We start from the raw sequence: 22765 nt of genomic DNA on the forward strand, positions 1-22765 counted from the left end.
GTATTTTTATATTTAATCGCCTAACAGCCACCATGGTAGGGAATGTGAAAGCAGGTGACAGGGGCTATGGGCATTTTGCCTAGGACCTCTGTAGGAGTTTTACACTCCTAACAAAACTATCCTCTTCACAGATGAGTGTTGCCTTTTGAGTAATAAGCATGTCCATCTTTGTAACTTTGCACCTAGAAAAGTGAGGTAATTAGTTACCTCAAAAAATGTTTCATGACCAAATGAATGACTAGGCTCTCTTTATACACTAAAATAATCAAAATAGGTGTATTATTCATCCTCAAGAACAATTTACTTGCAGACAATTGTTCAGAACTTAGCTAACAACTAAAATATCTGAGTTACAGAACACTGTGAAGATTATTAATCATCCTGAAAAACAAGCGCTAGGCAAGAGTTAAATGTGTGCAGAAAAATAAAGGTAGAAGCCTTGCTCAGATTCCACACCCTGCTTCAAAGTGCCACCTTGTGGAATATACTAGAATAAAACAAGAAAGTTCACCCCTTAGGACAGTGTGAATTTTAAAACAGACATTTCAAAGAAAATCCGCCTCCCTTTCCTACCATATTAAGTTCAAATTGCTGTAATAGTATTTAAACAGATGCTTGGAAAAAACCTGTATTTATTTTCAGGAGAGTCTTGTTTTCTTCTTCAAGGCCAGAGCACCAGTATCAAGGAAACATAAATATGTTGATGGAAGTCCATTCATTTATCTAAATTAACTCCCTGGGAATGCTAAGAAATAGAAAACATTTTGAAAAGCTGGTTTGCACTTCATTAAAGAAAACATACAACTAATCGCGAAAAACATGTAAAAATCAGACCCCTCCTCTTTCTCCATTTTTTTGTTGTTAACAAAGGTCAGAAGATGGAAAAGGCCAAAGGAATATTTTTGGTTTATTTTCTGAAAAAGTACAAGTTAGAAATGCTTGAGATATAGATATGTAACAAAACCAGGTTGAAAATTGCATTGATAAAAAATGAAAATGCTATTTTCTTATGCTTTTGAGGAAAACACCACTACTAATTATCTGAGGACTTACACTGCTTGACAGGTTTTTGGTAGCCTTGAGAAGTTTTTCCACTGTGGGGAAGGAACATGTAATTATCTTCCTAATCATACATCTGAATGTACTGAATGCACATGATAAATGGTTTGGGTTTCACAAGTTTTCAAAAATCCTGGTGACATAGGAAACACACCTTTAAAAAATTTATTTTTTTTTACAACAAACATTTTTAGGCTTGCATAACAAGTGTAGCTTCACATGGCTGCTTCCTTCCATGAAATGAGGAAGGAATAGGGATGGTTTAGTATGATTAGCTCAACCTTTGAAATGGTAACTGTTTGGAGTGACTTTCCCATAAAATTTGTTTTTGCCCATATTAAGTTCATAGTTGCCAGGTGACTTGAATATAAATTCTTGCAATACATGTTAATAAAATATATACCCTTCAAAATATACATAACTTTGAAACTATCCTTCTTTGAATACTTTCATTTTCTCCAGAATTTCCTCTATCCATTGCCTAGTGTCTCATGGTTTTTAAAGATTTAGAAATCACATCTTTATTTTTTATAAAGACATCATTTTGTCTTTATGCATTCTTTTGAATTCTATCAATATCTAGGAATTTATCATATTTCAATATTTTCTTTCCAAGAAACTGTACTAACACAAGTAATTACAGTGGCTTACTAACTTTCAACATTATTCTTTCCTAGACCCACCTATGCAACACAGGCCTGTTTTTGGAAAATGTGAGACACTCTCATGTGCTTATCATAAAAATTACAGTAAAGTTGTCACTTAAAAAAAGAAGTAATTCTTTAGAGAGAAGAATTTTAATGTTTATGATATTAGGAAGCTTACATGATTTAATTTCCATTAAGAAATGAGAATTACCATTACTGACTTTTACAGGTACCACTTTTAAGAGAAGCAGCTATAGTTAGTTAAAAACGTAATTTAAATACATGATTTAAGATTCAAAAGTTTGGTAATATTTGTTTTTTCCATCAGGATGGAGAGTATCACATTCTGGAGTCAGACCATAAGTTTCTCTATTAAAATGTACATGTTTGGGCTTCCCTGGTGGCGCAGTGGTTGAGAGTCCGCCTGCCGATGCAAGAGATACGGGTTCGTGCCCCGGTCCGGGAAGATCCCACATGCCGCGGAGCGGCTGGGCCCGTGAGCCATGGCCGCTGAGCCTGCGCGTCCGGAGCCTGTGCTCCGCAACGGGAGAGGCCACAACAGTGAGAGGCCCGCGTACCGAAACAAAAAACAAACAAAAGAAAAGGTACATGTTTTATTTAAGATATTAACATCCTGTGCATTCCAAAATTTTCATTTTCATCTAAAACTAAAAGGCTGAGATTCTGGTCTTAGGTGAATATTTTGAACTATTTTTAGTATGTCACCTGGGGCAAAATGAAAATTCTGCCATTCAAAGTGTGTTTCCTGAGAGAAAATCATGAGAACACAGAGGGCAGAAATGGCCTGGAGCTTTCTTCGGAAACAGGTTCTTTGCTCCTTGAGTTCCCATCTACTTCAAAGGAGAGACAAAGTGGGAGGCTCCAACACACTGGGTTCTGACAAGCTCTCAGGGATTGTGTTTTTAAGGTTATAAGGTTAGGGCCTTACTAGCTTTGCCACGTGATAGCTTATGATGCCTAAATGGACTCTTTAAATGCAGGTTGTTACAACTCCACCCCAGCACAGCAGTTCCCAGAGCTTGGGCCACTAGAACTAAATATCATATAGAAACTATCAGGCATATTCTTGCCCCAGTCCTAGTAAGAAATTCAAATGTGAGTTCAAGTCTGTCATCCTGTTTCTTACTTGCTATAAGCTGCTTCAGTATAGCCCTGGGGCAGTATGACCTTTTCAGCTAACCACTGCCTAGCTTTTGGCAAACATGTTTGAAACCATATGTAGCAGAAGAATAAGCTGTATTCAGTAAGCTTGTATTCTGCTCTGTGCTTCAAAGTGCCCTAATGGCAAAGGGTGCTTGTGTGGGATCTGGATTTCAGAAGTGGTGAGGCGGATGTAAAAGACATAAAATGAGAGTAATCACTCAAGTGCAACAACCACCGGATGGAAGAGCTGGGGACAGACTCGTTAACAAGTTCAGAGAGGCTGAAAAGCCCTCTCCTTCTGCCTCTCAGAGGGGAATCTGGCAAGTATCTAATGTCAAAATGTTTGTGCTTTAAGTTTTCTTTATAAACACTACCAAGAAACGAATCAGGAGCATATGTTAGAAATAAAAGTTGAACTCTCTACATGTTTAAAATGCTGAAGAATGCTGAAAAATTCCAGTTTAGAACAGCTGCATTTTTCTTGAGTGAACTTATGAAAAACTTTTGCAAAAGCAAAAACCCAAGTTATGTTCACTCTAACCATGGATACTAACTGAAAAGCTCATGACGGATTAGTTCAGTGAGTTTTAAAATTCAACTTCTAGGCCCCTGGTCTTTGTGTTCTGACCCCCGATCGAAGGAAAGGCAGAACTCATTTATCCAGGGGGACCGCAAGTACGCTTGACCTGAATGCTCTGGATTCATTATATCTCAAGCATTTACAGAGATGACAAAATATAATCGATGTTGTCACAAGGAAGAAAGTATAAAACATTCTTATGGCCCATCTTCTCATCATATCTTGCTTTAGAAAAATTTTCCTGCTCTTGAAGTTACTGAATTAGAACAATGTTAAACTATATATATATATATATATATATATATATATAAAGATAGTTGTATACAATATTAAGCTGTGGAGAACTCAGAAAGGCCTGATTGTGCATAAACATCATCTGGCACGTTTTCTTCTGAGGGAAGCAATGTCCATTCTTTGAAAACCCTAACTCTAAACACAGTCTAACTGTTGCATGCTCGTAAAACATGAATCAGGAAGCGAAATTAGCTAAACTTACCAAAAGATACTTCATCTCTGTGTCTTCTGGTTACTAAAGCCGACTGAGCACTAACCACACAGAAGGCAGAGATGGTATGGAATATAAAGTACTGTAGAGAAAATGGCAAGAGGAAAAGTAAAGCTGTTCACAATGCCCAGGTCAGGCTGGCTCTGCAGAGAGCGGGCATGTGCATAAGGCACTAGAAACAAGCACAGCCTGGCGACGGAGAATAGGTAATTTTATAGAGTAAATATATATTTCTAAAAAATAGTTAAGGACATTCCCTCAGATACTACACTGACAATATATTCTATAAAGCTGTAAAACACTAAGTTACACTTTAAAGCAGTCTACTTGCTGGTGATTGAGAAGAACCAGTCTTCTACTCATTGCCTAGGTAACAACCGTAAATGCCAAATGCCAGGCAGGAAGATTGCAGTAGAGGGAGAACATATGGGACTCTGTTAGGATTGTGGAATTGGAGCCATAAGCCATAAATCTGAATCAAACTATTTATGAAAGGTTCATTGAAAGAAAGAAAGTAGGAGGTGCATGAGAACAGCTTAAGCAATCTGTTATTAATTGTGTAAGGGTAGTAATACATACTAGATGCGCTGGCGGATAGATAAGATGGATACTTTGCAAATGAGGCAGTGCACGGTAGAAAAAGTACAGTGTAATAGGTGGGGGAAAACTTAAATGCCATTCCTGTCTCTAGTCAGAGAGAACTATCCTCCAAACCCAAACAGGGAACAGTTTCTGACAAATTCCTAAAATCAAAACCAAAACAAAATAACAACAAAACCCACAAAGAAAATAAATTCCAAACCAGGAAATAAAGGCTTTCTCTATTATTTTTTGACGATTTTACCTAGTTGAGGTACACTCCCTAAATCTATAGCAAGTTAAGGAAAAGCTTATAGGTATTTTTCAAAAGAAACAATAAAGCACATTATACAGGTTAAAATTACAAGGAGTAAATGAGCTTTTTGAAAAGTAAATAGAATTTGTGCTTCAAAAAACAGGTTTCTTAAAAGATAGTAGAATTTTTTTTTTTTCTTTTTGCTGTGTGTATAAAACTTCACCTAGATAGTGGACCTTTTACTATTAGCAAATTTACTGCTTTGGGCCAGAAAAGAAATGCTAAGGACATAGGCTCAACTTTAAATCTGAGAAGCCCATTTTGGTGAATCACCTTTAGTCAACAGACACCTGTTATTTAGCGGTCACTTTGAGCCTTTAAAATTCAATTATTCTTGTTGTTTACAGAAAGTAACACTTTTTAAGAGATCAAGAATCACACACACACACACACACACACGCACACACATGCACACGCACACACACTCACTCAAAAGTACCAAATCAGGCTCCAGCACCTGCAGAGAGATTACATCATAACTCAGCTGTGTCTGGATTGCTCACTTCACACGGGCAGCATTCAAGATCAGAAAAATGAAATGGCAGCACAATTGGTCAGCAGCTTCTCTTCTGGAATTTTTCCAGGTTCTTAAAACAAACAGACAAACAAACAAACGAATGAACATAAAGCTGCAATCACTCTTGCATTGATTTCAAAACAGTAAACGAGGCTGTTTCCTCAGAGAAGCAGAGCCCATCCAGAAGATGGCAGCTAGGTCTCCAGCCAGTGATCCTCAGCAGCTCTGCAGGGCTTACTCAGGGGACCCATCAGCTACCAAGGAGGTTCTCCGGATGATCAGCTCAAGGCAGCTCAGGCTGTATTCATTTCTGAGCTGTTCTGGCTGGGCGGCAGGTGGGCATCCAGGTTTTCCTTGCACCTCTCCAGGTCGTGGAAGTATGGGTGAGACAGGGCACTGTAGGCCGATATTCTTTTGGCTGGATTAAATGTCAAGCACTTCTGTGATAGAGAAAAAATAACAGATTGACATAAAACATATCCATTTAAATAATGTGCTTACATAGTTATGCGTCTATTCACTGCCACACATAATTATGTATCTACTCACTGCCCCGTATTACATGTACCTATAAATGAGAATGAATATCTACTTCAAGGGACACTAAATACACTGTAGACAGTACTCATATATGTCTGCTCAGGAAAAGGCAACACCTTCTGGGTTGCCTGTGGACTGTTACCCACCCAGGATTTCTCTCCAACCCTATCATATTATTATTACAGCATGCACATAACTTTATTTAGGGTAGTGATTTTTCTGATGCTAGCAAACTTAGTGCTATAGTCGGAATCTTCACCCTAATTTTTTACCCTGATTTTATCAGTGAGCAGGGAATGGAAGGGGGTTGCCTTGTTCAGGTGTAAAGGATAATTACTGAACCCAGGGCCAGTGGAGGAGGCAACAAGTGAGGGCTAAAGCCTAGACCCTAATTATCCTGATCCACTGCCCCAGGGCTGCGCCACCCAGAGAAAGAGATGCCTTCCTTCTAATTCAAGTCAAGGTGCCATATGGGCTAGCAGCAGCCCTACAAGGGGACCATCAGATTCAAGTCAAGTCACTAAACTCTATTCCAGGCGTTGACTCAAGTGCACGTAGAAGGTGAAAGGAGGGAAAGGTGAACTCTGGAGCAGCAATCTGCATTCCCAAGCTGTTGATACATAATCAGTCACAACGTTTCCCTAGTTCAGTGCCATTTCCACTCCAACCCCAGGTAATCTCGCTCTTCAAATCCTCCTCCTCGGGGCTTCCCTGGTGGCACAGTGGTTGAGAATCTGCCTGCTAATGCAGGGGACACGGGTTCGAGCCCTGGTCTGGGAGGATCCCACATGCCGCGGAGCAACTAGGCCCGTGAGCCACAACTACTGAGCCTGCACGTCTGGAGCCTGTGCTCTGCAGCAAGAGAGGCCGCGACAGTGAGAGGCCCGTGCACCGTGATGAAGAGTGGCCCCCGCTTGCCACAACTAGAGAAAGCCCTCGCACAGAAACGAAGACGCAACACAGCAAAAATAAATAACTAAATAAACTCCTACCCCCAACATCTTCTTTAAAAAAAAAAAAAAAGTCCTCCTCCTCTCCTTCCACCAACTCCTCCAGCATGCCTAGCAGGTGGCAAGCACTAATGATGAGTAATGTCTTCCCCCACCCTCTGTCCCAGGAGCTCACAAGTAGCAGAGAAGCTATACCAGCTTCTCCATCCTTGTGATGCAGTGTCTACTGAAGTAGGCTGGGGATCTGAAATTTCTCTTGATTTCAGTCCTCTGTGTAATCTAGACTTAACGTTATCATGCTTATGTAGACCTCTTCCATTTAATCTGGGTTTCTGCGCTTAAGTATCTCACAGTCTTAGGTCCTCAGTGGATTAGGACTCCTCTAAAACTCCGCTGAATGCAACTGAGCTAGAAAAACACATACAAACAGAAAATTCTACATTTAACTTCAGGTGAACTGTTGGGTCCCCTGAAATCTTATTTATCCTGAGCTCCCTACTAGTCTGTGGACGCCAACCTGCGCATAGTGTCTTCTGAAAATCAAAGACCCAAACGACAAGCAGAGGAAGGAGATTGTTCGTAGAATGGTTCTACTGTCTCTAATAGCAATAAACATCTTGAGAAAAGCTTCACAAGGGCTGAATTCCCAAAGGACAGGAAAGCAGGGGCAAAATTCTTGAGCCTGAGTTTTCTCTTCCCAGAGTCCAAGAAGGAAAAAATTACGTAGTGGCATTAGAAAAGGAAGCAGCCAGTTTAATTCCCAGGACATAGGAAAAAGAAAAAAGAAGTTGTAGAGATATGTCCAAGACAGAGAGACATGTCCCTAGAGGATTATCTGAGAGGAAGCCCTGTTCCCACACTATACGGATGGCTTAGGTCTGGGAAGAGGGTAGAGAAAAGGAGAAATCTTTAGCCTAAGGTGGGGTGTGTGTGAGAATCTCAAGTTGGAGGTTGTAATGCATTTTGTCCTATAGAAATATTGTTAGAAAAGGTGGCTGAACCCTATTACTGCTCTACCTCAGTAGAACAATTGGCTATTTTGAGAACTAATTTTAAAATCTTGCATAATAATATTGTTTCTGAAAAAAAATATAATTTGCTTGCCAAATAACTGCTTAAAAAATGAGCTTTTGAATTACCACCTAGTCAAGAGTTGACTACTACAGTGGACTGGATCATTTTCTGACACATATTCCTTTTCTTTCCTTCCCCCTCTCCATGGGAGAAGTATTCGTTCTTCTATTAAAGTTGGCCATGTAACTTCCTTTGGCCAATGGAATGTGGACAGAAATGGCAGGCTATCTCTTCCGAGCCTAGGCCTTCAGGGGCATCGTAGGTTTCTGCTTGCCCTTCTGGGAGCACCTACCTTCTAGGATGAGAAAAACATGTCGCGGGGAGCCAAAGGCCCTAGGGCCTGGGCCCCAGAATGAGACACGTGGAGAAGACCAGTACTTGACCCACCGGCTGAAGCAGAGTTGCTCTAGATGACTCAAAGAGCCGCCTCTGCCAATGTGAAGACACATGAGCAAGAAACAAAGGCTTATTGCTGTATGCTAGTGAGATTTTTGTTGTTGTTTGTTATGCATCGAAAACAGACTAATACAAGGACCAAAAAAAAAAAAAAAAAAAGTACCTCAGGCTCTGAAAGCAGTTTGATAGCAAGAACTCCAAAACTTTTTTCAGCAAGAGCATCATATTTGGAGTAAATACCCAGACTCCCAAGTTAATCATGATGAAGGGGACAAAACTTATAAAGATATGTAGGTTTTGCCTGCTAAAAGTAATTCTTCCCCTGAATCGTCTTGTTACTGCACACTACTTATATATCTACATAAGAGCATTTATAAATGTTGATGTATAATACATCCATACATGAAAGATTTAGGCATTCTATAAAGTCAACTGTTTTTTCAGATAAAAATGAAGGATAACTCTTAAAGTGCTAAACTTTTAAATGTTAATTGTTTCTTAAATAAAACAACTTTCTAAAATACTCTTTATTTTTCTTCCTTAGTAAAAAATTTTCAATAGCGGCAACAGTTACTTTTGGGATCTCAGCTGCCTCTCTTGTACCAAATGGCCTGCCTTCTCTGCTTTAGAGTTCTAGCTTGTGTCCCTCTAGGATAAAACAGTGAGAGCTTTCAGAGACTGCTGAGGTTTAAGGTCTTGGACTGTCCTTTCCCTGCATGCCTGTGGATATTATGCTCCATGCTTAAGTTTTACCTGGTCATGATGTTACTGGCTCTGCTTTTTATTCCTCTCCTTTTTCTAATCTCTGCTGCCATTCCTTGTCTACCTACTTCCTTCTCTCTTTAGTAGGTTTCTTTGCTCCTTTTTCTTTTTTGTCTCCTGCTACTTCTGCAGATTAGCACTAGTGTGTGGTCTGACTTTGGAAGCCACCACCTCTAGTGGGGGACCCTGAATGAACACATGGCATTGTCTGTTATCTTTACATTTTAAGTTCTTCTTGATGATTCCTAATAATGTTGGAGTCAGGAGATCTTTTGGGTTGTCTTTGGATGTTCCATTAGCCGAAGGACTGGGCTACTTCACTACCAAAGTTGTTCATCACTGTCATCGTCTGTCCAGAATCCTCTACTAAGAGGAACGTTTCATTCAAAGTTCCTGCTGAAAAGGAAATCCTATGGTGGCTATATTTTATAACACGCAGTCCTCACTGTCTCCTGGCATACCTGATTGGGCCAGGAGTGCAGCCTGGCCGTAGGTAGCAACCCTTATCACGGATTGGCAAAAAAGGTGAGGTATGGCAGCCAGGTTCCTCCTTGTAGGAATCTGATATAGGAAACAGTGACAGGGCAAATGCTAGCAGTGGGATTAGAGCTGAAAGGATCTGTGAATTAGTTGAAGTTCTGATAGACAAGGGAACAGCTAAAGTTAGGGGAGCAGACAGTAGGACTGAAAAGAAGCAATGAGGTGGAGAAAAGGGCAGAGAAAAGCAGAGTTGCTAAGAGCATGTGATGCACAGTACGGAGACAGAGCATTTACACTCTGGATGGCTTTCCATTTCCAGGCCACACTAGTGAGTATCTTACAAATCAACAGTGGGGAGGAATAGAGCTGTCCTTGTCTATAATTTGGCAGTGGAGGGAACTTTTGCCTAAGCATCAGAAAGTGAGCCACCATCAGCTGACGATGGAGTTAGGGCTTTCAGTGGGAAAATCCTTGGCTCTGCAAACATGCCAATCGATGGCTGTGTCCACACAGAGCTGAAGCATACATAACATGTCTACTAGGACCTATAGACTCTTAGGTCTATATCTAAAATTCATAATATACTGACAGAATGGGAGTAAGCTTCTGAGTCTAGGAGCACTTTCTTGGCTAGATATCAAAGGTTGTTAATTCAGCTGGTAAAGGATACTCATTACTACTCATTGAGTTCCAAACACCAAGAGTAGCCCCATAGGTACTTTCTTCTACCTACTGTTTGGTCTCCAAATACAAAGAATTATGTACAAAGCCAAGTATTATGAGTTTGAGTCTCAAACAGGGCACAGAAGTCTTTATTTTCAGTGAGGTATTTTATATGTCAGGGCACGTTCAATACTTATTAAATAAATCAATAACTAAAAGGAGTATTGCTATCCAGTTCCTTTGGAAAAACATCTTCCTAAAAATGTGCCTGTTTAAGAAAAGACACATTAAAATGCCAAACAAACTGCTTAAAGTAGCATGAAAGTGTAAACAAGGAAACATAATATTTACTTCTAAAGAAGCATGTGTTTAGACGAACCCAGAGGATTCTAAGGCTGCATTCAAAAGAACATTCGAAGATGGCAGACTGAAGGGGTGTGGATCAGACTCTTTCATTTTTTTTTTTTTCAAATTTTGGCTGCATCTATTGATACACAGTATTTATTTATTTATTTATTTATTTATTGGCCGCGTTGGGTCTTCGTTGCTGCACGCGGGCTTTCTCTGGTTGTGGCGAGTGCAGGCTACTCTTTGTTGCGGTGCACGGGCTTCTCATTGCAGTGGCTTCTCTTGTGGAGCACGCGCTCTAGGCGTGCGGGCATCAGTAGTTGCAACACGCGGGCTCAGTAGTTGTGGCTCACAAGCTCTAGAGCGCAGGCTTCAGTAGTTGTGGTGCACAGGCTTCGTTGCTCTGCGGCCTGTGGGATCCTCCCGGACCAGGGCTCAAACCCGTATCCCCTGCATTGGCAGGCGGATTCTTAACCACTGCACCACCAGGGAAGTCCCTCTTTCTCTTTCTATAGGACCTGAAGACACTGCAGAATCAAAAGCCACTAGCTGCTATAGGGCTGGAAATGAAAGCTGCAGAGAGACTGTGGCCTCTGCCCCGTGTGGTTGTGGCACATGATGATGAACTGACACTGTGCCCAGTGCCCAGTATGGACACGGCAAGTCTCTCACGAGCACAGTGCAGACCAACTCTGCATCATGTGAACTTACCAGAAGTAGGTCTTTGCCTTGTTCATCAATATCTGTTACAAACTTCTCAATTGGTTGAGGAGATTTTGAGTGAAAAGCCTGCCTGGGGAGGGCAACATCTCTAGGCCAGTCCTCTTCTCCCGGGAGTCCAATTACACTACAAAAGAACCACAGGTGAATGTAAGCATTAGCTGCTGTGCTGAAGCGATTTTCCCACCAATTTTAGAAGAAGGTAAAGCCTAAGGGGCAGGCATGGGGGACACAGAGCCTCAGGAGTTCATCACTTGTATGACCAGCAGGACTCCCATTTCTCTTTGTCCTACTGCAATACGGTGATCATGGCAGGGTAATCAGGTGCTGCAATAGGGTAATCTCACAGGAGAACTGTAAAAACCACTGGGAAGAGATAAGAGATTACTTTGGCGGAAGACACAAAATGTAAGAGAGCATGCAGAACTGGAAACTACTGTATTACCAATAAGCCCTGAAATACTGACAGAGCAGGACCTATATATTCAAAGGAGACCCGCATGGGCATATCATATTTTCCTTTATGCCCAGGAGTGCTTTCGTGCTCTGATCGAACACTCCTGTACTGACGTGCCTTTATGATACTCATCTAACATGATTTGTTTACACATAAATTTGGTTGCATTTTTGGTTGAAGAATAATTCCTCACACAGTAATTACATAAATCAGAACCAGACCCAAAAAATGAGGCTAAAAGGTATGGTAGCCCTATATTATGCAATACCATTTTATAATTTAATATCAAATTTAACTTCCATAATTTAAATATTTTATATAACTATTTTATGCTATTACAAAGTGAGCAAACAATTAATAAAAACAGTATCATTTATGTTCCCCCTGAAAACCATCCTGGGATCAGAAAGGTAGAGAGAGCATCAAGTGATACGAAAACAGCACAGGCTGTTTAGTGGACAGACTATATGACTATTCAAATACTGAGCAAAACTCTTTTGACTACAGTTAGAAAAGGTGCTGGCCTGCACTGTCGTCTTCTTGGCCTGCACTCGCTGGGACTAAGACCCAGGGGATGTCCTCCTGAACAAGTCCTCCAGGGTGCAGGAACACGTGGTGGTAAATGTCACAAGATCTCTGTAGGGCTTTGCTCCCCTTCCCTCACCTCAACAGAGCCCAGGTAACAGACCTCACCTGGGAAGAGCAGACACCTATTACTGGGTGTCTGGGGAAAGACATAGTAATCCTACCTCTGTCAGACATGTGGGGAGAGCCAGGTTATTGAGATAGATAAAAACAGACTCATAGACATGTTTATGGAACAGATGAATGGAAATGACAACTTGAGCAACATACTAACTTGTTTAATTGCAAGATCTAGAATAAGAATAAAAAGAGGAAAACAAAAACATTACCATTTATTATTTTTAAAAAAATGTGTGTGTTTAGATAGAATGGGACAGGCAGAGGAAGAACAGGAGAATGCTTACTAAATAACTTTAAAAAATTGTCTTTCAGTCATTTTTGGCCTTTTAGCCATTTTTATATCAATATTTTTGCATATTATCACCAGTCACCTAGAAATCGATTATAACAACTCTTAGTACAAGTTTAAAATCTTTTTTATTTGCAGTTTTGAATATATTTATATTGAGCTAAATCTGGCAATGTGGGCAGTTGAACGCCAAAAGCTCTCAGAAAAACAGTGTCCCTGTATGTATATGTGTGATGTATACATACATACATATACATACCTGTTTATATAAATAACTTATAAAAGTGTTCTTAAATCTACCACCTCCTGAGACATGTAGGTCAGGTATTATTATTTCCATTATATAGATGGGGAAACTGAGGATGAGGAATAAAATGAACTGCCAACTTCACACATAGTTCAGCCCAGAGCCTGGAGCAAACGTATTCCAAATCCAGTATTTTGTTTCCATTTAACTATGACTCTGCTCTTAAAAATGCTCTAAAATGTCACAGGCTAAAAGCATTCAGTTTCACTTTCAAAGTACTTACTGTTCTTTGAAAGTATAAATCTTCCAAAACACAGAAACAGTTTTCCCCTTAAGAGAATGTGAATATGGCTTTCTTTTAAAAAATACTCAGTTTAATATCTAGTGTGAACATTTATGGCCTATATATGAGTGTTGTGAAATTCTGATAGGTCCATTAAAAAGGGCTTGCATCAAATTTCAATATTTGGACAAAGCCGAATATAAGCCTTAAAAGTTGACATTTGTACTGGAAACACTGACAAAGCACAAAACCTATAAATGGCAGTGGTGGCTGAGACAGAAATCATTTTTCAAGTACTTCAGACGTGACACTAGGGTGCAGCATTGTCCCTCTTCTCTCTGCCAAAGCAATGAATACATTCAGAGGAAACAGAATATAATTTCAATGAAACAATGCCAGAAACCAAGAAGTAAAATCTAAAGGCACAAAACATATCAAACTTTATGGCTTCTTTTCTGTTGGCAACCTGGGATCTTAGGCCTTTGCCAAAAGTGGAAATGGCTTTCCCTTGGAAGCAAGTCAAACGTGTTCGTCAAAGGTTCCTTCTGGTCCGTCCCACTGGCTTCACGTACTAAGGGGCACCAGCAGTGTTAACATGATTGAAGACGTCGGTGTTAGAGGTGGACAGAACGCCCAGGTGGAGTCAGTAAGGAAAAGCAGGTGAAGGACGTCAGTGTCTGGCAAGCTGGTTTCAGTCAAGACTGTTCTTACTTTTAACAAGAGAGTCACTGGTATGCCTGACTTTCACAGTTCCCTCTTCACAATCACATGCACACAAAATACACTCAACAGGGATAGGGAAGAACAGATGGGAGTTCATCATTGAATGATCAAAGAACGTGACACCCAGAAGCAGAGAGTAATGTGCAAGTTTGGTCCTGAGTTCATCCATCTTACAGAGCGGACAGTAGCAGTGGCAGGAGCAGCCGTCGTGGAAGCTGCCCTGGACCCAGGAAGCCCCCAGACAATAAAACTAGCAAATGTTTTTCAGGCCTTAAAGCCACTGGGTTCTGACTCAGCAGTGACTCTGGCACTAACAGAAGCCTATTGGAGCTGCTTCCAGTCACTGAAAGAACAAACGCAGGTTCCGGGTTTATTCCGACTGTTTTAAGCAGTTAAACATGAGAAAATAGTGTTAAAATATAATGCTTTTCTTTAGGGGGACTTTTCATCAGTTTTACAGGCTGCAAATATCATAAAAATTACTAGATGCCTATAAAATGGTACAGAGCAATGATCAGGGCTATTTTTGGTTCTAGAACTCCCACTTTCTTCCTACTCCACCCGAATCCTGATGGTGCTTGGCAACAACATAGATCCCAAAAGGTTGCTGTACTGCATGCTCTGTGAGAAGAAAAGCCTCTTCTTCCCATTCTAGACACACGAAAGCGTCCATACTCTCACATGCACAAACATGTACGCTAATGGAACTCTGAAAATCATCAAGGAGCTATGTCACAGACAACTGGAACCAAAGAATTCGAGCACAAGAAAGCCTTAAAGTTTCATTTCTCAGGCGAAGAAGTTAAGGAACAAAAAGGTTAAACAATTAATGATGAATTATAATAATAGCTAACATTTTTTTAAAAGCATTTACTATGTACCAGGCACCGTGTAAGTCTTCTACCCGGTGTTTTAAATGACTTTTTCAAGACTGCACAGTTATTTAGCCACAGGCGTAGGACTGAAACCTAGGATCCTTATCTCCTTTTTCAGTGTTCCAAAGAAAAATGGATTTGTAGCATACCATCCTTTGTCCAGGAAGACAAAACAAAACAATGTAAAATCAACCTGGATGACTACAGGATACTCAATGGGGACAGGAAGTCCAGTGAGTAAGGATGGGTTACCTGGTCATTGAGCGCCCCACCTCTGAGTGGAAGCATCTGAAATGACCCCAAGCAGATAACACAGCTGAACTTAAAGAACTGGAGCTCAGCCAAGCAGAGAAAGGGCAGCTGTCAAAAGATCCACACGAGCAACATAAAAGCTTCCAGAGCAGAGCAATCAGGCCACAAGGCATGATGGGCTCTGCACAAAACAGCAGACGTCTACCATGTCCCCACTCACCACACAAACAGTAACATTGTCTGCAGCAGCAGCAGCTTGGGGTAGGAAGGACAAGAGATAAACGTATTACATAAACGTCAGAAGAAGGTCACTGTAATGTTTTAATGTTACAGACACAGATGTAAAATTACAGTTAATACTTACTCCAAGATTTTTCCTAGCTGATCGACATCCGAACTTCCACGAAAAAGCGGCCTGAAAGAAACAAGATACATATTAAACAAGGAGTTTTTCTCTGGTTACATTTCAATCATACTTGTCTTGATCATTATTTAACAGGAATCAAAATATTCTTTGTGTGGGGAAGAAGTAACCTTTGGTAAATGAAGGTTTTTCTTGCATTCCCCTTACAGTAAGATCTCTTATGAATATCTGGCGGTGCCTGACTCCTATACTTGATAATCCTGGGTAACCTATTCTCAGTCATTGTAACAACACTGCCACCATCATATACAGGCCCTGGCTTCAAAGTTCTACTTAACTTTGTGGTAGGCTGGAACACATTGCTATCATAGGCTCAAACCAGAGGTATGTAGAATTCTTTTTTTTTTGCTGTACGCGGGCCTCTCAGTGCTGTGGCCTCTCCCGTCGTGGAGCACAGGCTCCGGACGCGCAGGCTCAGCGGCCATGGCTCACGGGACCAGCCGCTCTGCGGCATGTGGGATCTTCCTGGACCGGGGCACGAACCCGTGTCCCCTGCATCAGCAGGCGGACTCTCAACCACTGTGTCACCAGGGAAGCCCTGTGGAATTCTTTGATATTATTCTTGGTCAGATCCTTCTCAGAGCACCCTTCCTTTTTTTAATTGAAATATAGTTGACTTACAATATTGTATTAGTTTCAAGTATACAGCAAAGTGATTCAACTATATATATACATATATATACACATATATTTAGATTCTTTTCCATTATAGGTTATTAGAAGATATTGAATATAGTTCCCTGTGCTACACAGTAGGTCTTGTTGCTTATCTATTTTATGTATTGTAGTTTGTATCTGTTAATCTCATACTCCTCATTTACCCCTCCCCTCTCTTTCCCCTTTGGTAACCATAAGTTTGTTTTCCGACAGAGCACCCTTTCTTAATATCACTCTGCTATCGCAGTACTTCCTCACAGTTCTCTCTCCTTTCACTTGTCCTGAATGCTGCAGTGAGCTACCTATGGGTCTGTTTTTCTGATTATACCACTCCCCTTTCTCCCAATATTATGGTAGCTAAACATCACAAGTTCAAAATCCTAACTCTGGGCTTCAGAGGCAATTGTGAACACACAAGACTCATTATCTATACTGAGCATTTAACTGACAATTAAATGAACTCACTTGGTGACATTTCTGGCATTTTCTTAAGTAGAGAGCAGGGAGTGTTCTAGGTTTGCGCCCCTAACCTTTGGCTTAGCGCTTTACCCGAACAGGTGCTCAGTTAATACATATCTTATTTGATTTTATATATACTCATGGTACACATGTAAATGTTCCCTAACTCCTTGCTCAACAAATGACATAAAAAAGTATTTTTCAGGCTTCCCTGGTGGTGCAGTGGTTGAGAGTCCGCCTGCCGTTGCAGGGGACGCGGGTTCGTGCCCCGGTCTGGGAAGATCCCACATGCCGCGGGGCGGCTGGGCCCGTGAGCCATGGCCGCTGAGCCTGCGCGTCCGGAGCCTGTGCTCCACAACGGGAGAGGCCACAGCAGTGAGAGGCCCATGTACCGCAAAAAAAAAAAAAAAAAAAGTATTTTTCAACAATAATGTGTTTTAAAAAATATGTGCAGCCTATTATCAGAGATCATGTTTTAGAAATATTATATATCAATTTATAAAGCCTTAAACCAGACCTCTTAAATATTTTTTACACACAATAAACGAACTTGCTATATACGCTATATATGGAGACTCCTACAAAGTCATGGCATTTCAGTGGCTAGGAGACACTGAACCATACACTTTCTATTCAGGCCATGATTCTTGAAGGTGGTTATTTTCAAATGAAGTGGAAAATAATTTACTTGTGTAAATGTTATGGTTGGATTGTGTCCCCCCGCCCCGTGCCCCCAATTCACATTGAAGTCCAACCCCAGTGCCTCAGAATGAGGGCCTTTAAAGTGATGGGTAAGTCCAAATGAGGCCATTAGGGTGGGCCCTAATCCAATCCAAACCAGAGGCATGCGTGCACACAGAGAAATGATCATGTGAGGACACAGCAGGGAGGTGAGCCAAGGAGAGAGAACTCAGAAGAAACCAAACCAGCTGACACCTTGATCTTGGGCTTCCAGCCTCCAGAACTGTGAGAAAACAAATTTCTGTTGTTTAAGCCACTTAGTCTTTGGTATTTTGTTATGGCAAACCCTAGAAAACGGATACAGACATCACTAACACAGCCAAATTAATAAAGAATTATGGATTTGGATTCTAAAAGACATCTAGACAGGTCCTGAAAGATAGCAAGGTGAGAAGTGAAAGTTTTAGAAAAGTTAAACAATGGAATCTTAACAGCTACTATTCATAGGGCACTGGTGTTGTACCTGACATAGTGCCACATGCTCCCCAAACATTGTATCATTTAATTCTCACAAAAACTCCAGGAGCAAGGTAGTATTATTATCATCCCTATTTTCTGATGAGGAAACTGAGGATTGGAGAAGCTTCCTGACTTACCTAAGGACACATAACAAATTGCAGACTTAAAATTCAAGCCAGGTCTGCCTTGCCCCAAAGCCCGTATGCTTCATTATTATGTCGTAATACTTTTATTTTGGTTACTAATGTTCTCTGCAATCACAGACAGTCACTTTAGCTGAGCCTCTGGGGTGAAATAGCACAGGGACCCTGTGAAGAGCGCTGTGTAGAGAACCTGTGTCTCATAAGCGGGTGCCTATGGGATTCTTACTCAGATGGCTTTGCAAGTGTCTAAATGTCTTTAAAGTCTTGCTCTACTTTAACAAGGAACAAAGCAGCTCACCAGATTGAGACTCTCTAGTCTCTCCACAAACTAACTGATGATGGCCCTTCCAGATCTTTAAATCTTCCTACAGCCCAATCTTTTATAGCTGTTTAGCTCACACATCTTAATTGATGCACCATTTTAAAATTCCTTCCAAAGCATAGAACTCGGGTTGCAAAGAATCAACAGTTCTCTTTCTCTTCACACTCATCTATTTTTCTTAATATTAAAGTATGAAATTATTGGGACTTCCCTGGCGGTGCAGTGGTTAAGAATCCGCCTGCCAGTGCAGGGGACGTGGGTTCAATCCCTGGTCTGGGAAGATCCCACATGCCGCGGAGCGACTAAGCCCATGCACCACAACTACTGAGCCTGCGCTCTACAGCCCGCAACTACTGAGCCCACGTGCCACAACTACTGAAGCCCATGCACCTAGAGCCCGTGCTCCGCAACAAGAGAAGCCACCACGATGAGAAGCCCGCGCACCGCAACGAAGAGTAGCTCCCGCTCGCCACAACTAGAGAAAGCCTGCGCACAGCAATGAAGACCGAACGCAGCCAAAAATAAATTTAAAAAAATTAAAAATAAAATAAAGTATGAAATTATAAAACTAAATATAGCCGGCATTATGAGGTTTGGGAACAAACACAAATGACCCTTTCTTGCTAAGCAAGTATCTCAAATGGCTGGAGTGGTGAGTGTGCCAGGTCAGTAAGCACAGAGGGAACAGAGAGCATCAGTTTAATCTGCTGAGCTGGTTAAGTCGCTATGTAAACATGCCAAGCCCCTCACCCTTCATGAAGAAGACTGGTATCCACAGAAGCATGAGTGAAATTACTTGTGAGGATTATGGAGCAGTTTAAAATAAATATGTTGGCATGGCTATCGGGAAACAAACAAAGCAGACTAACTTGAATGGATGTCTCCAGGCAAAGGCGTAAGAACATCTCTTTCCTGGGGTGGGCACTGAGACCCCAGCCTGAAGCTCAGCTGCAGCAGTGGCTCATGTCCCTACTGTTTTGGTTTTGAGCTCTTTTCTTGTTTTTGTCCCTTGGCAATATTCTAACTTTTTTGCTAGTTCTGCTATGCATTTAAGTGTGCTCTATTTTATCTTACATTTGCTACATGTTTTAGCAGAGGACTTTCAAGTCACGTGGTCTACCATACTGCAAGAGCCTGAAGTCGTATCTCTATTGGTTGGACTTGGCCCACAAAATGAAATGTGCCTGCCATCCCCGAGTTAGGACTGGCCCATCAGTTTGGCTTCCTTTAATGAGGGCAGCAAGCAGAAGGTCTGAATCATAACCACTCTTCTGTGAACACTCAGTAAAACCTGCTAGGGGATACTAGAAACTCAGAGCCTGTAATTCGGTGTAGAGCTCAGATTGCCTTTTGCCACCTTAGGAAGACTTGGTATGTGACTCTGGGGTCTATTAACTTGTCTTTGCAGCAAATGTGGGTTGGCTTGAGTTATAAGAGCTACTGAACCCTGACTGCATGCAATTAGCTCCTATAAAATGGATCTTTGGATGCAAAGACATAGTCACAAGACAAGAGAAATGGGTCACATGAAGGGGACAATAGGCCTAATTGGAACTGGTACTCTCAGCTGACCAAGAGGTTGGTCATGAATCTGATCAAACTCTTAGAACCATCTATTCAGTTTTCAGCTGAAAAGTTGGAATAGTTTGTATGAGCTGGTTTTATGCTAGTGGGTGCTATGAACGTAAGGAGCATGGAGAGGTACAATGGATTTAGAGGAGAGATGAAACCTTTCACCGTGATGAACTCCTGGGTGTACTATGGTGGAGCGTGGAGACGTAAGAATAAGATCACCCTAAGGACCTTATTCTATCTTTAAATAAGGCTCTTTGGTAAGAAGTCTTGGCTGTATCAGGTATGTGTGCACCATGAACTGAAGAAGCACACAGGACTGGGATTTTCATTGAGGTTATTTTGAATATTCTTCCTCCCTCATATTAGCTGAGCCAAAGAGGCTTCAATTCATATAATTTATGGCATATTTTAGGTGGACAAATATGAACATAATCTTTGATTATATTCTTTGGTTTAGTGATGAGGGAGAGTTTAATTCTACTGCCTGGAATAACCGTATAATTGAGGGATGATTTGGCTAAAACACACACGTGTATGAGTCCGACTTGGCTGGTTCTTTATTACCAAGACATAAAGCTGAGCTGGAAGGAAGTAGAGGGTTGAAGGAGCAAAATGGCGGAGAATAAAAGACACAGAAAGACTGAAAGACTGAGATTGAGATAGAGATGGCCAGACAGAGACAACCTGAGGAGGTTCACAATAACTTTAAACTCTGTTTCTTCCCACTGCCTAAGAATCTACCTCTCCTGGTAATCCTAGGATGTTAGGTACAGAGGCCCCACATGGAGATGGAAGATGGAAGAGGAATGCTCTGGTATATATCATGAGACAGAGCCTCATCAAAGATAAAACGTCATGCATTTTTAGAAAAAGTCACTGCAGGGAGAAGATCCACAAAGCTATCCTATCTTGTCTGTTTTTAGACATAAGCCTCCCACGTGACATACTCAGGAATTCTTTTAAACTAATTTAAAAATACAGTTAACAACAGAGATATTCTATTGAAGACAGTAAATCTGAGGGCTGTTTTTTTTTTTTTTTTTTTTTTGAGGGCTGTTTTTATATTTCTAAAAAAATTCTTATATACACATTTTTGGGTTGGGGGGGTTAAATAATAAAATGGAAAGATTACTCCTACCAAAAACATCCCAAAATGAAGACTGCAATTGCTTTACTGAATTAACATGTTAAAAAATCCTTTTATTATACAGAACATTACTGAAGGTCAGTAACTCTTATGCATTTTACTACATCAAAAACTACAATTAATCACTTCATTTAGATACTTTTCAGTAGTTTAACCAAGTGGCTGGGTAACAGCGCACAAACATTATTGCTAAAGACCTTTGTTGAATCTAAGTATCATGAATCCATTTCCCATTTTATACCTACATTTCTTTTCCCTTCCCCTTGCTTATGATTGTTGTTATTCTTCAGAAGATTTTCTCCACACCCTCTGGGACTTTTACATTCTATTGCAGAAACGCTCCTTCTGTCTCTCATGCCCCTGAGCCTCTTTCTATTATGAATTCCCACATAAACTCCAGAGGAGCCTACTGGAAGGACTTTGCCATGCTCCCCTTAGAAGGCAACTTATTTGACAAGGTAAGCAATATTTGGGGGACAATATCTGAAACTGAACATTGCTATGTTTTTACGAAAGAGGATTTTAGGTTATTTCCAAGTATTTTCCTCAAATATCTTTCTTCACCATTATACTTGATAATAGTTAATGCTGATAAAAGAAACTCTATGAAACACATACATTTTCATTTATACATGTTTTTTTTTCTTTTTTCCTAACCAAAGGGAGATTCCTGCAAAATACAATGGCAAATTGCATTCATTTCAAACCACAGCAGAGTCATTTCTCTTCTCACCTCACCTTAGGCACTGCTGTGCCAAAACAAGTGCAGACCTTGGGGTTTTAATCAAGGATTTCCCCAAGGCTTTATTAAATCTGTGAGAGGTTAAACCTTAACATTCCCCCCCTCCCCCGCCCCGCAACATGTTGATTTTTCAGGATACTTGCCGACTGGGGAGAGGCATAGATTCTGGTGATAGACTGTCCTGGGTGTGACCGAACCCCTACTCAGCCACTTCTCCCTGTACAACCTTAGAAAGTCATTTAGCCTCTCTAAAATGTCCAGTTTATAGTAGACCTATAATATGCAGCAGCTAAATATACACACTTTCTCACACGTATACATGGTAGATATTTCTGGTTCCTGGCCGCTATTACACACAGATGATAAGGTAAAATATTTTACATGGTGAACAAGAAAGGAAGAGGACATCTGTCACTGTGTGGTGGGTGCTCGAGTCAAACTTAAACCTAATAGTCCTTCCTCTGGCATCACTATATATATTCTCTACACCTGTTAGAATCCTTATACCTTTATCATCAAGAAAAGAAAGAATGAATGGCAAAATTTCCAATAAACATTAATTCATTTTGAATTGGCAATTCTAAATGTAGGTTTAGCAAAAAAACTCACTCACCATTGTCTTATCAGTGAAGTGAATTTGCTTGGGTCAAATTACAAAGGGGACCAAGTTTCGGACTCAGCCTTTTAAAGCAAACAACTAAAAGAACATATAAATACTATTCATAATCTCAATGGACAGTGCAAAACAACAATTAAAAGTAGGGTATGTTTTCTAGCAGATGAGACGTGTATGCTGATATACCTGTTATAGAAAGGTAATGATTCATGCATAATGGAAGATGAAAGATTTTGTTTAGTTACAGTACTTTCATTGTACTAAAAAGATGAGGAAGTCATGGATCACCCTATAGAACACCTCTGTAACCTGCATTTGAACTGCAGCTATGCTTTAGCTGCTATCTTTC

At 40.7% G+C, this 22765-nt stretch overlaps 1 protein-coding gene across 5 annotated transcripts in view; it reads right to left on the bottom strand.

Moving 5' to 3' along the window:
• Positions 1 to 888: 888 nt before the first annotated feature.
• CDK6 (cyclin dependent kinase 6) overlaps positions 889 to 22765 on the bottom strand; it is a 229049-nt gene continuing 207172 nt past the window's right edge. For 4 of the 5 annotated variants that reach the window (XM_060157039.1, XM_060157040.1, XM_060157041.1 and 1 more), the window contains exons 6-8: positions 15496 to 15546; positions 11292 to 11427; positions 889 to 5807 (exon numbers count right to left, since the gene is read on the bottom strand). In XM_060157039.1, coding sequence (XP_060013022.1) covers positions 5661 to 5807; positions 11292 to 11427; positions 15496 to 15546 — 334 coding nt within the window. In that variant the 3' untranslated portion in view covers positions 889 to 5660. Of the gene's footprint in view, positions 5808 to 11291; positions 11428 to 13518; positions 13620 to 15351; positions 15387 to 15495; positions 15547 to 22765 lie in introns of those variants that run through there. The other variant, XM_060157042.1, reaches the window with a different exon arrangement.

Source organism: Lagenorhynchus albirostris, chromosome 8, assembly GCF_949774975.1.
Source record: "Lagenorhynchus albirostris chromosome 8, mLagAlb1.1, whole genome shotgun sequence".
NCBI lineage: Eukaryota > Metazoa > Chordata > Mammalia > Artiodactyla > Delphinidae > Lagenorhynchus > Lagenorhynchus albirostris.